Here is a 14,984-nt window from a genome sequence, read left to right as displayed (position 1 = left end):
AGCTAAGTGACCTAACGTTTCATGACGATACATTCTATTCAATACAAATAAAATTTCCCTTTTCTTCCTTCCTTTTATGCTTTGACAAAGAAGGCTCACATACATCATTTCATGAATGATTCATTTCTCTTTTTTTTCAGGTGATTGTCTTTTAAAAAGTGAAAAGTTTAAGAAGATTATGAAAAAACACTAGCCTATAACCTTGTATGTTGTGTTTTGTGTTGAGTGAAGGTTGTAATGCTGTTTATTATGCTCATTCATAGCTGGTGATGCAAGGAGACAGTGAAATCCTCACGTTCCGTCAGCAGTGCAGGATGTGGGCTTCTGACAGGTGGAACCTTTGGGATCTTGTGGGTATCATCACTTTCACAATCGGTAAGATGCCCTTTACCACACAGCGTTGACTCAGTCCATATCTCTAAATTATACATGGACAAAGTCATTGATTAGTGATCCACTTGATAGCACACATAAAAACAAATCTAACAAGCCGGGGAGAATCCTATATAAGGCATCAAGCGCATCCCGAGTCAGTACGTACATTCCCTACTCCTGTCTTGACACAATAGTACGATTATGCGTCAAAAAGTACTATTTATTGTATAGGTTGATGAAAAAGCCAGTTCGGAGTTAGATCATGGGCATATTGGTATGAACGACCATTCTTTTTCTCAGTCGGTTACGGGCACTTCACTCGTTTTCAGAGCGACATTGTACATAAGTTTTAAATAACAATTTATGGGATTCGTGAATCCTGTTCAAACAAGGTATGAACTAGGGTAGACCAGATGACTAAAATGATCCATCAATTAACACTTGGGAAAGCATCCAAGTCATTATATTGCGTTAAATGTATTAGCAATTGAGTTCTATTGATCTTACCAAATACCATTTTTACTGTCAGGTGGATGTGCTGGCAAGCAGCATTTATAAGTATTACATGAATAATTATTACATCACAGATGCTTATCCCAGTGAATTTAAAAACCAACATGCCTATTGATTCGAATTACCTTTTCTGCTCATGCGCAAAGTGGAACTCCGAAGTGGCTTATTAAGAAGTAACAGTAGATTAAGCTGAAGGCGTTAACCCACCGGGAGGCGGGGCTGTGCGCATGATTGAATTTCGTTAAAATTCTCTTCCAGGTTTTGTCCTCCGTCTGTGGGAAAGAAACCTCGACCTCGGCCGCGTCTTCTACACGCTCGACATCATGGTCTGGTACGTCCGTATCCTCGACATCCTCAGCGTCAACAAACTGATGGGACCCTACGTCAATATGATCGGCAGAATGGTGAGATCGACCCTTTCAATTTTATGACTTTTTTCAGAGTTATTGATTATTGTAATCCTTCTCCATGCTCTTTACTAAAGACAGACAATACTTAGATTGAACGATGGGGGCGCTAAACCGGGAATGTCCGCATGATTGTTTATGAAAGAAGCCTCACCTTTAAAGGGGATGGCTAGTAACCGATCAGTGGGAATCAGTGGGAATGCTGGGGGATGATTGTTCCAATCCTTGTGGGATTCATTTAAGAGTACATTATATATCTACTGTTGTGTGAAAATTATTTGCTTCAGAACGGTCTCATGTTCAAGTAATCTGCAGATTAATGCCCCGTCACTGACCAGGCACGCTAACCTGGAAACATTAAACTGCACATTATTTGAATATGAGACCATTTTGAAGCAAATAATTTTCACACAACAATAGATATATAATGTACTCTTAAATGAATCCCACAAGGATTGGAACAATCATCCTCCAGAATTCCCACTGATTCCCACTGATCAGTTACTAGCCATCCCCTTTAACATTGAAAGTAATCTATAATCTAAACATTCATTCTAATAATTTAGTGATCAAACCGCTTTTTTTCCCAGCAAGAAAATCACGTTTTTATGTACTCATTCACTATGTTATAATTTTCACACAAATCATTAATTATGCTATTGCAAACTATGTGTTTCAACCATCAATACCCTCAAATCAATGCGAAGTGATATGAACTCTACAAATTAAACATCACTTTCAGTTGTGTTTGTTTCTTTACTAACACAGAGTGCAAATTTTTAATTGAAAAGGTAAGTAAACGAAATATACGTCCTGAAGTTTTGAAAATGGCGACAATTACTGAAAAATTATTGCTATTCCGTTACTTCTTCTGTAGATGAACGACACTGCCAAGTTCATCGTCATCCTGTTCGTCTTCCTCATCAGCTACGGTGTGGCCAGCAGGGCGTTGATGAGCCCGATGAAGGAGTGGGACTGGAATGTGCTTCGCGATGTCGTGTACACACCGTACTGGCAGATCTACGGCGAACTTTTCATTGACGAGAGTGATCGTAAGCCACCGGCCTGTGTGCCATCCCCCCCCCCCCCCCCCACCCTCCCCGGAGTTAAAAGTAGTAGCGCTCTCATTAGTTAAACATTTGATTTTATTTTAATTTTTTTTTTAATTTGATTTATTTCTGCTTGATTCCGTTACATCAGATATGATTATGTACATATCATTTATGACAAACAGTATATCGATATATAGTTTTTAGTACAATTACACAAGACATTTAAATACAAACAGCTTATGGAACTTAAACAGAAGGGTCTCCAAAATAAGCCGAAGCTTGACGGTATATGGAGACTATATGTTTACCTACTCTGAATAGAATAGGGAATAGAGAAAGAGAAAATAGGGACGGGTAGGGGGAAAAGGGAAAGTTACAGAGTGTATGTGTACCACTCCAACTACTTTACAATAATAGTAATGATGATAAATACAATATGATAATGATATTAAAGTTAAGACGTTCAGTTGCCTTTGCCGGAGTAATGACCGAATATGCACTATGAAAATAATAATGTGTGAATACAAAGTATCCTATACATATTGTTATCTGATATGGAATGAAATATATCGTTCTTATTTTATGTACGCAGTAATGGTAAGGCACATCGTACACATACATATACATGCTCATACAATATACATGATGTACCCATCCTATACATACATATATATTCATATTCATAATATGGATAGATAAATAAATCGATATATGTATGCACGAATACATGCATCATGTACCACGTACATATTCATAATTATAGATTTGATTATAATACCATAACGGAATCAGAATGTTATCCTGGGGAATACTGCTGAAGGAGGTGAAGTTTTACAGCCTTCTTAAATGAATACATAGTGGTCATATTTTTTATTTCGATGGGAAGGGAATTCCAAGTGTCAGGGCCGGAGCGTCTGATAGAACGATGCACGAGTGCGGTTTGGGGGTTAAATAAATGTAAATTTGTGGATTGTCTAGTTGGATAAGAGTGAATCTCTGTATTTGACCGAAATATTCTGTTGAATATTGGAGGCAAGAGGTTTGACTTGAGACATCTTTATGGTATCGAACAGACGTATAGTCTACACTTGCTGGTGTATGTTAACACAAGGTTTTACTTTCATACTCGGTTAACTGTTAGTATGGCTTGATGGATACTTTCATAAAATTTCTGCTTCACACTGACACCCACATCACATTTTCTTTAACCAACTACGTTTCAAAACGTAATGCTACGTAATGCAAATATGCATTAAACATGAAATCATGTTCACATGTCCTCTATCGCTCCCCACCTGTATGGAACTCACTCCCATCTTTTCTCCGTGAAATTGACAAACTGGATCACTTCCAAGCCTCACTCAGGACTCACATATTTCACCAGGCATTCAATTGCTAACTCTCTTGGAAGAGTCTGCGCCTTTGAATGTTTCTACAATAGATATAAGGCGCTATACAAAATGCTGTGGATATCATCATCACCATCATCATCATCATCATCATCATCATCATCATCATCATCATCATCATCATCATCATCATCATTATCATCACATTATGTTTTCGTGTTTTTGATGTGTTGTTGGCGTATATTCATAATTTCCTCCTCTTTTCTCGGTTTTTGTTTTCTTTTCATTTCTTAATAAACTTCTTCCTCTTTCAGCCTATTATAACTCTTATTCCATCTTTCCTCTCTCTTCCATCTCTTCTCTCCTTGCTCTTCTTTCATTCAATTCGTCTCACTATCTTAATGCAAACATATCTTGCAGTCGCTCCACCATCCATGTCCTCTGTTTTTTCTCCTTCTTCCTCCAGCGTTCATCCACAACTGTTCCTTGTTTCCCCGTGAGGGACTGGAAACTTGTCACGTGGGGATCGTCCTGGAGCGACTCATCATGGGTATCTACCTCCTCATCGCCAACGTCCTCCTCATCAACATGCTCATCGCAATTTTCAAGTAAGCGCTTAAACCCATAGTGTGCTAATCACTCGATAAAGGCGGAAAATCATACTAGTAGTGTGCAGACGACTTTGCACATCATGTGAATACTAGACAGCAGATACAATACACACGTACCCGCAGTGGCCGAGAAAGACGTTGCTACTTCATTGCTAAAGGGGAAAATCCAGTCCAAATATAAGTTAGTCTGATAAGAAAGAGTAAAATGTTTCGACTTCAACAGCAAAATTTTGATCGAAATCGGGTTAAAAACAAGGAAGTTATGATATTTTGAAGTTTCGCTAATTTTTCAGAAAACAGTTCTTGAATGGTCAATATGAAAAAATGCAAATGGAAAAGTGAGCATGTCATACCCTCACAACTTGCCATATTATAGTTTGTACATAAGATTTTGGAATTTCCAGTTTTTCATTCAAACGCAATTACGCCCGAGGCTCAAATCCTAATATATCTACTAGATTACTATTCTGAAGTTATTCAACCAGGAATAACACCATGTTTGAGACTTCAATGAAAGAAACATTGAATTTTCGTCATTTTTTTGTACACGATCAATGGAAAATTATGAGGTTATGAGATGGTCAGCTCACTCATTTGCATATTCACGTTCAAGACACGCTCAAACGCAGCAAAAAAAAAAAACAAAAAAAAAAACCCAGAAAATATTCAACCAAGCTGACATAAAAGGAGGAACATCGCGCATAAATGAGCATCCCTCACTTACATAATCAACACAGGGTCATGGTTGGATGCAATTAAGGAGAAATTTGCCATGCAATTGTGAACGACATTTTTTGTGATGTCTGTAAGCACTATTAATTCGTTTGTCAACTGACATGTTGTTTTAAAACGCATTCTCATTGGTGAACTGATGGATACAAGTGTATGTCTTCGTCAGATGATAATCACTATACTACGAATCATGAGATGAGGAAAGCAGTCTTGAGCAGGTAAACTTTTCCAAGAATATCAAAAATTGCATTGATTCCATCCGCTGGTTTTGTATCCCATAGCAACACCTTCCAACGGGTTCAAGAGAATGCAAACGAGATCTGGAAGTTCCAGCGATATCGTCTGATCATGGAATTCAGCGAACGCCCCTTCTTGCCCCCGCCCTTCATCCTCATCGTCCACGTCTACCTCGTGGTCAAAAAAGTAATGACGTCATGTTATCGTCATCGAAGGACCAAGCCTGTTTCAGATATGAGTAAGTTATAGAAATCTTCCTGATGTTCGAGCTCATAATGAATATTATGCTTACTTCGTCGAGTTGGAGCAGAAACACACTTAGATTGCCAATGACGGCTCTCAGTCCATTTTTGTTGGTCAGTCTTTCTCCTACATCCAAAATACTCTTCATTTATCGTGTGAAATTTATACAGTTCGATAGAAACCATCGAGATACAGCGTGATAAAACTGTTTATTACTCAGTACCATTCAATCTCCACTTAAATTTGATAAGAAAGCGATAGTAAATTAATGGATTGACACAAAATAAATACTGTATAGGTTCATGTACTTTGGCAACAATCAATAGTATTTCTCATAGTGCATAATGAAGAAGTATCATTGAAAATTTTTAATTTAAAGCCTTGAGTAACATGAACTCGGTCAATTTTGAAGCAAAGTAATCTTCATTTGGATTAAAAGTGTTTGTTAGTTTTCGTTATCACCAGATCACGTTTGATTGCAATAAGCGTGTTTATGAAACCGCTCCTCCTCTCATCGAGCTTGCCTCCATTCTCCCCTCTTTCTCTCTTCCCCCTTTTCTGTTTGTGTCTGTCTGTATGTGTGTCTGTCTGTGTTTGTGTGTACGTTTGTGTGCGCCCCTCCCCCACAGAAATACAGCTTGACGATCACACTCTACAGCTGCTGTATAACTTTATGGAAGACATCGTAGAGAATCACTTGAGAGAGGAAAACTTGACGGACCAACAGTCCATCAGTGGAACCATTGAACAAATCAGTGAACGGTAAACTGCATCATTGTGTTATGATTTGCTGTTATTTGTTTTTGGTTTTTCGTTGTGGTCGTTTCTATGGAAACACTGTATGCTTGTACAATTTGTTGTTGTTGTTGTAATGAGTGCTTGTAGCTCTCACTACGAGACCAACGTCCCTAGAAAGACTAGGCAAAGAGGATCAAGTTCATTGCCTAGGGGCATAACGGCCGCCACCAGGGGAATTGAACCACGAATGTCTTATCGAGACGACTCTCGTTTCTTTGGAAAGTACTGTGCTGTCATTATCATAGATCATTTTCTCCTTCCTATAATCATCATCGGTATGAAAGGACGTACTTCAATTATTTTCTTTTGAAATAATTATTCATTATTATCATTACTATTATTATCATTATTATTATTTTTGTCATTATTATAATAATTATTATTATTATCATCATTATTGTTATTATTATTATTATTATTATTATTATCATTATTATTATTATTATTATTATTATTATTATTACCATCATCATCATCATCATTATAATCATCATTGTCGTATTCTTTGTTGCCGTTATTTTTTCCCGTGGTGATTTTGAATCTCGTGTCATCTATTAGAGAAGTCTGTGATTTGTTCTGAAATTAGGGTGGATGCCTTTGCAACGCGGTCGGAAGAGCAGAGTCGCTATGACAACGAGAACCGGAGAAAGCTGGATCAGCTGACGGAGCGAATGACGAACCTGGAGAAGGCAGTGTATAACTTCATCACACATCACCAATAGGATATCTGGAATTCTACTTATAATCATCGTGTGTGCGTGTCATGACATAATGGTGTGCGATAGTCTCCCATTATTGGAATAAGTGAAGCAATACTTCTCACGGTATGTGAGCAAGGGAAGACCGATGCACCATCCAGTTATCGAAGTTCTACTACAATACATTGTACATTGTCATTTATAAGTAGTGTACTGCCCTCTACGACAGGTATCTCCTGTCGGCGAGGACGGGTGCGAGTGAAACACAGTGTAACCAGTGATATTTTCTTGATCTCGTTAAAGTGAATGCACATGCATCCGCTTCCGGCCCTTTTGTTTGTATGCAAAATGCTTGATGACTGATTTTGATGGATTTTGATTGCACACGTGATGCAATGTTTCACATGTCATGAATAATTTTGTGATAAATTATTCAGAATTTCTTCTCATGCTGCACTTTATTACTGTCCTGAACAACTTCAGCAACTGACTAAGAAAGCAATCCTTGTAAAGGGTCCTCTTTACTATAGGAATGACAACAAAAAGTCTATGCAAAATCATTAAAATGTGAAAGAAGGGAGATTAAGTAATTGATGATGTAGTATACATTCAATCCCATTTACCTCTAGCCCATACATGGCTTATATTGTTCTTGGTATATTCCGTTACTTGCAGTTCAGTTACAAAAATGTTTGTTATCATGTACAATTCTTAGATTTCCTTCTTAGTATTTGTGGGATTTCATTTCTTGTTTTTGTATCTTATCATTTAAATTCGGGTGACTAACACAAATGGTGTCGTAGAATACTAGATTTAGTTGACTTGAATCAAAGTTGAAGTGACAAAGATGTGAAGTATTTTGATAACTTGCTGTTTCTTGCATTCAGTAATGAATATGAAAGTGATGTTGCCCATCAGAAAAGTATTAAATGTTATGAATCCAGGTGCAATACTGTAGTTTCTCATCCAGAACAGTTATTCTAATACATGTACACAAAGGTTGGTGTACTTTAGAAAACCTTGTCAGCTGTGTATTCAAACATTGTCCATTTCACCACAGATAAGTTGGTTTCAATACAGATAGACAGACATACATGTACTTTCAAAGTTTGTTCTTGTTCCAAGACATCAAACTCTCGTTCATATTCCACGCATACTCGTGGTGTCAGAAGGCATAGATCAAGTGAATGAAATGACTCGCCGCTCCAGCGCTTTCAGTGATTAAAATTAATATTAGTTGTTTCATCTATGCATAGGCAGAGCAATACAAGTAAAAACTAAGCTGCCAAGGATCTAAAATGATAATGATTCATAGAATACAAAATAATGTACCAATAAATCTGTTTGTGTTGTACTCTATCCATTTGCTCAAGGGCGACAGTTATTCTGATCTGTAGGCATTCAACAACATAAAAGTATGTGAGAATGACTTTAAAGTATGGCATTATAGTTTTGGTTGAGATGGGGAATCAGATTTTAGCTTTTTGAGAAATAATTATAAACCTCTTATTAAATATCAAAGAGCATATGATTCTAAGAGGATTTCAAAGTTCATTTGATAAGAATTAGTTTTGAAGTGGCTGAGCTATCCAAAAACCAAAGTAAAGCGAAGTGGTACTAATAAAAGGTGAGTCCCACCTTTTATTAGGACCTCTTTGCTTTTGGATATCTCAGCCACTTGAAAACTAATTTCCATCGAATAAACTTTGAATAATAATATTGAACAACCACAGTCATACTCAGATATCAATGTTTGGTAAGGCAAACCACCCACAATGGTGATTTCTTTATTTACAAAGTCGCACGTCACGACTGTCCATAACAGACAGTGAAGTAACACTCATAAGAGTCTCGGACACAGAACATACAACATAAGGCCAGCCTGTAACTCTCTTATATGTCCACTTCAGTCTGTCTGACAAAAAAATACTGTCTGAAGTTAGTGTACGACAATAAGTCTTGGAAAGTAAAAAAGAAGGCAGAAAATTACCTCAATAATCCACTTCATAAGAGCTTAATTCACTCCACAATGTATCAGATTAGTGGGCTACATGACTCAAAATTTGGGATTGCATAATACTGAAATACCTGCAGCACAAATAATACTTTAACAGAAGATATGAAATAAAAAGGAACACCCTGTCACATGAAGAACACTGAGATTGCACAGTATTGCCAAACACACTTTGAAAGACTTCAACTTAATTAAGGCACATATTCCACATGAATAATAAAAGGATAACGGTCATGTATACTTGTATAATGCAATGATCGCCTAGAGAGAGAGGGAAAAATGAGGCCTTCCCTCAATTTGTCTATGAACTCTGAAACCATTCTACAGAGGCAGGGGCCACTGAACTGGATTGGAGGGGGAGGGGCAGTAGCAACCTATATTTTTGGCTCTTTTCAAAAAATAAATACAGTAAATAAAAATTGAAACAACACAAAGATTGGGAAAAAAAAAGTCACAGAACGTGTGACTCTCCGACTCTTGTGACTGGTGGGTGGGGCAACATTTACCCTTGACCCCCACCCCCCATCTCCTATTGGCCCACAGCACCCCCTCCAATAAATGTTCCATGGCCCAGGAGAATGTACTGCAATAATGACGCATGGACTATTTATATACATATTTTAGATGCACTGTATATTGTCTTAAACTTCTATACAAATAATACTGTGTATAGGTATCGTCAATGATAGTCATTTTTTTGTCTCATACATTTCCACAATGAGAATTACACAATTTGGTACAAGCTTTGTTGAAAGCAAAATCACGCACACCAAAATAATTCTACATCTTTCTTACATATATGTAGCAAAATGTTACAGAGTATTATTACTATGCTGAATAAAGGACCAGTAATCATACACTTGCGCCCTGTATCCAGCCTTATACCACTGTATAGTCTCCCTTGCATAGCAGGATTGAAGTGTGACCAAAACTTGAGATTTATGTTGGCAAGTCTTCTTCAACCAAGCCAACAATGCATTCTGGGTGAACATTCATGCATGTCTTACTATGTACCTATCTGTAAGTTTCTACAGAAATGGAATGTACCATGATCACAGATTGTCATATTGTGCCTTGTACTTCATACCAAATAAAACAATATTATCACATAATTGAAGCCTCTTGTCATTTCCTAATGAGTAACAATGTCACAACTTCAACCACTTTTATTTCTGGTCATGATACAAAATATGAAGTAGTAATAATAGGAAATAATGTACTCTACAGACCAGTATCCTTCGCCAGTTGTAAAATAATTTGAACCCTTTTCCTACGGAAAACTGGTTGGTCGCATGCATACACTGTACAATGTCTACACGGATATCAAAATCTTGTCCAATTTTCATCATTTATGTGAGTTATCTTCTCCCTCCTATTAGTCAAAAGTTTAGATACTCTGTTGATGCCAAGTGATACATGTATCTCATAGACTCTGCTATAATGCTAAGGCAAATACATCAAGTATACAATATACTTGTCTTCCCTACACAGAGAAAGTATGACACAGACTGATAGAAGTTAAGAGAGTATCACAGAGTAAAGTTGTTTAAAAATAAAAGATACACATCAGAAACACAGAATTCTTACCCCCCCCCCCCCCTCGCTTGTGGGTTATATTGATTTCAATTTGTACGCACAAGAGACCTATGGAAGCTCACACTATCAACCATGAATCTGGACTATGAGGTTCATAATAAAACATAACGAGAAAAAGGCCTTGATGTAAAAAACATCACAAAAGCTTGACAAAACTGATCACAGTTATGATTAAAAAAAAGAGCACATAACATGGAGAGGTACCTATAGCTCCAATACTGGTGGGATTGGCAAATACATGTAACATAAACTAATAACATTTGCTGCATCTAAATGATACATTTGACTTTCGTAACAGTATCAACTCTTGTTATAATGTGACACATAAATACGGTAGTACTATTGTATTTACAGTCTCTACTTGTTGCATAACATTGTAATTCTACACACTTCTACTGGACAAAAAAAAATATGGGATAAAACAAAACATCCTCAAAATGAGAATATTGAAGTAAGGTAGATGTGAATATGCATCAGGCCATAAATATTTTATGCCTGAAATAAGTAAGAACATCACAGAAGTACGTATAAAAAAAGGAATCATATTTTGTCATTTTGCTGCTAACATCACTAAACAATGTCACATTAAAACGGAATTGCAACATAGCTGAGTCAGTGTTATAAAAATGATTGTCGTATTATATATCTAGGCGTATGACTGTTTCCGCCAAAATGTTTGATTGAAAAATGGAGATGAATTTAAGAACCTTGACATTGTTTGTGGTATTTTCTTGCCAACAGATTCTGAGAAATCAAGAAATAAATGAATCCTAGCCAGGATCACATGCTTGAAATATTTACCACACCTGTTTTGATATATTTTAAACTGTGCAGATTACATTACATGGGAAATTCCTTTCTCAAACACTGACATATCGTCAATGAAAGGAATTGTACAATAGTGTTTAGATATGAATACACATTTTTTATTTCACAAAACAAAAAATGAACATGGCAGTAAAAAAAATAGCAACCCATACGCTGATAAAGCAACTCATTACAAGGGCTTTATCTTAACCACTCGTTGCAATTTGGCATTTTAGGAAAATTGAATATGATTCTAGGAAGAGCTTTTAAATCTGACAAAAACAAGAGGAGGAATAATTTCAAGTCTTGCACCTGTTGATTCCTGCCATCTACCATCTCAGGTCTAAACTTTGTGAAGATGTAGAGGCCAGGTATTAGAATTGTGGTACATAAAATAAAGTAGACACAGCAATTTCTGTGCATTATCTAAACTATAAATTGTTTTTTATAGTGTTTCTGCTGATCTACTGGCTAAAGAATAAACAATAATATATGGGAAAAAATGGCATTCTTTCAGCTTAGGGACACAAGCTGTGAAGAGAAAATGTGATTTTTCTCCATAGCATGCATTTGCAAAATGTAGATTGGGGGCACGATGCACCAAACTATTAATGTAGAAAGCCCTTCTCAACTTCACAGAGAATGTTGACAAAGTTTGTCACAGCAGTTTTTGGCACACTGAAGCAATTTTGCTGAAATGGAAAAGGGTCAGCCATTTCTTTAACTCAGCCATACAACTCACTCATAAAGTATAATGTGTGAGCTGGCATGTCATAGCATCACATTTAATGGTTTGCTTATCATAAACATAAAAAGAAAAATACAAATACATTATTACACCCAAATCTCATTCAAACTTAACCCAGGCAGGTGGATCAAAAATTATGGAATTAATATCATGATCTGATGAATGTGGTTTCAAACCAATATGAGACATAACCTTCACACTGAATGAAAGGTTGAACCAAAGACCTCGTATGCTAATATACAAGCATTACTTGCTTTAAACACCCTTTAAAGCTTGCCACTCTGTTTCAATATTAAGATCTATACAGCCTCACACACTTTTCAGCTATACCAGAAGTATCCTTTCAATGTGCATACAAAGAAAATAAAGCAAAGTACAAATGAAATCACCATTACCAGCACCTCATTCTTCCAAAAATATCAAAAAAAAAAAACATGTGTGTAGCACTCAATCCATATTGCATCACTCTATCCCTGATCACAACACATTCAAATCGTGACAAAACTAAAAATGCACCACAAAATAAGGCAGAACCATTTCCCTCAAATTACGCAAATTACACAGCATTACACAGTCAAAATAAAAATATGTGATGACTTTCGTAACAGCAAGTCCTAAAATTTGCATCTGAACTTGCACTAGTTGCCGTAAAATGTAGACATGCTGAGCGAACATGAAATGTACCGTGAAACATTATAATACACTTGAGCAAGTTAAACTCATTATCAGGGATACTGCTAATGAATTAGATGGCTTAACTCTTCTCCTTTATGCATAATGGACTTTGATCAATAATGTATATCACCTTGCGCTTTAGATGTAAAGAGGCATGTCTCAAGACTGAATACAAAGCGAACATAAATCCGAGGAGAAAACATGGATAATTCCACTTTAAAGCAATATTGCAGCTCATCTTTCATTCTACCCTCTCATAAGAAAATGATTGTCTCAAATACGTCCAATCCTGTGTGGCGCATATCTTGTCTCATCCATAACATGAGTGATTCATATTAACGTGATTGGAAAACACACAAATACACATATTGCACTTCAGCTTCAACTTTAAATATTTCCTCCCACTGTTGAGCTCAGGCAGCATATATGCTAAATTTTTGATCGTCTCTCTGCAAATTGAAACCAAAATAGGCGCAGGTCTCTTGAACTCTTCCATTTCCATAATTCCGCCTGCTTTATAAATTAAGAAAAGAAAACTGAAAACAGCATAATAATGCACAAGATTGCTTGCTTAATGGTTTCTTTTTTGTTCATGTTAAATTGTTTATCTCTTGTAGGGCCAATGAGGAAGTAAGTATGGGAGGGACTGAATGCCATAGATTGGTTTTTGAGATTTGTGCTGTTTTTTGTGGGTTTTTTTTTTTCAGTCCATGTACCTTTCATCAATAATCTTCTTTTCTTCTTTTCACAACACAGGAAACTATCTGGATGAATAAGTCTTCTAAAGGTCACTGGAGTAGTTCATATCTTGTTCTTATTTAGATCGGGTGAAAATGAGGAAGTATGTGTTCACTGAACATCATGATCCAATCGTGACTAAGCACAAAGATCTCCAGCTGACAGCTTTGGTGCAGCATACCTCTTGTAGTTTCTTGCTGAGGTCACATGATATGGTCATGTAACAATGTCACATGACTTTGGTCTGATGTCGTCAAGTCATTACTATGTGTTAAAAAGTGCTGGTATAGAATTGAAAGTCAGTATGATGCTTCCATGCATTTCGCCAACACGAGGTAACAATGACCTTTTATCTCATGTTCAGTCTTTGAGTTACAGTTAACCCGTTGAGGATGGACTGATTTTGCTACAACACGCATTTCCCATAGACACCTGCCTGAGTGTACTCGGGACTCGTCCTCAGTGGGTTAATTAATGGTTCAGATGAATTCATTATCACAACACAAGAATAAGCAAACTCATTATGAATACAACCGCCTAATTCAAATATCAAAATAAATAACATTTCCGTCATTCACAAACTCTCGAACAAATGAATACAAACAGAAAATTGATTACAAGAAAATTCATCGATTGTCAAAATACGCTATATGTACAATATGTTCATTTCAGGAAACATTTGATTGAAACTATGCTCAGTAGTGAGATAGAGGAGAGATAGCACTGCCTCACTTCAGGAATGTTCATATCTGACAGCGTTCCTGTACCTAGCTTACAACAAGCCCAAGTGCTACCAAATCCTACTCGGCCTCTTTTCTCTGTGAAGCCATTAGTGAATAAGTAAGTTGGTCACAACTATCAGTATGATAGCAATTTTAAACTCTCGGTTCCATCTTGTTTGTGATTTTTTTTTTGTTGTGTGTTCATCCCTCAGAACAAGAAAGCAAAGCAGCCCTACTTTCCCCTTTTCTGCCAAAAAAACAAACAAACACTTTATTTCAAACTGATTTCAGTGGAAACTACCTAATGTCATAGATGCTACACTCATGGAATATCCATTCTGCTGCCTGCTGAAACTTTCCATGAAATAGTTCCACACACAGATAATTGGGCAAAAGTATTAACCAATGGTAGGAACTTTGTCTCTTCCTACTTACAGCATGACTGATTTCATACTGTTTTTATAAATATAGCACACAACAGTGCAGATATCTCATCGCTCCGAACCACACCAAAAATTTATCAGCGCCCCTTGCTTGGACAACAAAGTAGGTTGTTAGTGTTTTGTGTCATGTGAAATGCAGAAATTAAAGTACTATCAAAACTTATTTTACCTCTACATTTTCTTGGCTTTTCTTACTCTTTTAAGTACTTTACACATATTATACAAC

The 14,984-nt window shown here is 36.6% G+C and overlaps 1 protein-coding gene across 1 annotated transcript in view; it reads left to right on the top strand.

Moving 5' to 3' along the window:
- LOC139722336 (transient receptor potential cation channel subfamily M member 3-like) overlaps nucleotides 1-7,039 on the top strand; it is a 35,105-nt gene extending 28,066 nt beyond the window's left edge. The window contains exons 20-26 of the mRNA XM_071633646.1: nucleotides 264-375; nucleotides 1,147-1,292; nucleotides 2,173-2,347; nucleotides 4,163-4,304; nucleotides 5,321-5,514; nucleotides 6,149-6,281; nucleotides 6,904-7,039. Coding sequence (XP_071489747.1) covers nucleotides 264-375; nucleotides 1,147-1,292; nucleotides 2,173-2,347; nucleotides 4,163-4,304; nucleotides 5,321-5,514; nucleotides 6,149-6,281; nucleotides 6,904-7,039 — 1,038 coding nt within the window. The remainder of the gene's footprint in view (nucleotides 1-263; nucleotides 376-1,146; nucleotides 1,293-2,172; nucleotides 2,348-4,162; nucleotides 4,305-5,320; nucleotides 5,515-6,148; nucleotides 6,282-6,903) is intronic.
- The last annotated feature ends 7,945 nt before the right edge of the window (nucleotides 7,040-14,984 follow it).

Source organism: Diadema antillarum, unplaced genomic scaffold (assembly GCF_040938485.1).
Source record: "Diadema antillarum isolate AM-2024a unplaced genomic scaffold, OU_Dant_1.0 scf00000163, whole genome shotgun sequence".
In the NCBI taxonomy this organism is placed as follows: Eukaryota; Metazoa; Echinodermata; class Echinoidea; order Diadematoida; family Diadematidae; genus Diadema; species Diadema antillarum.
Note: the sequence above shows the minus strand (reverse complement) of the source record. Positions and strands in the feature narration are given on the sequence as shown.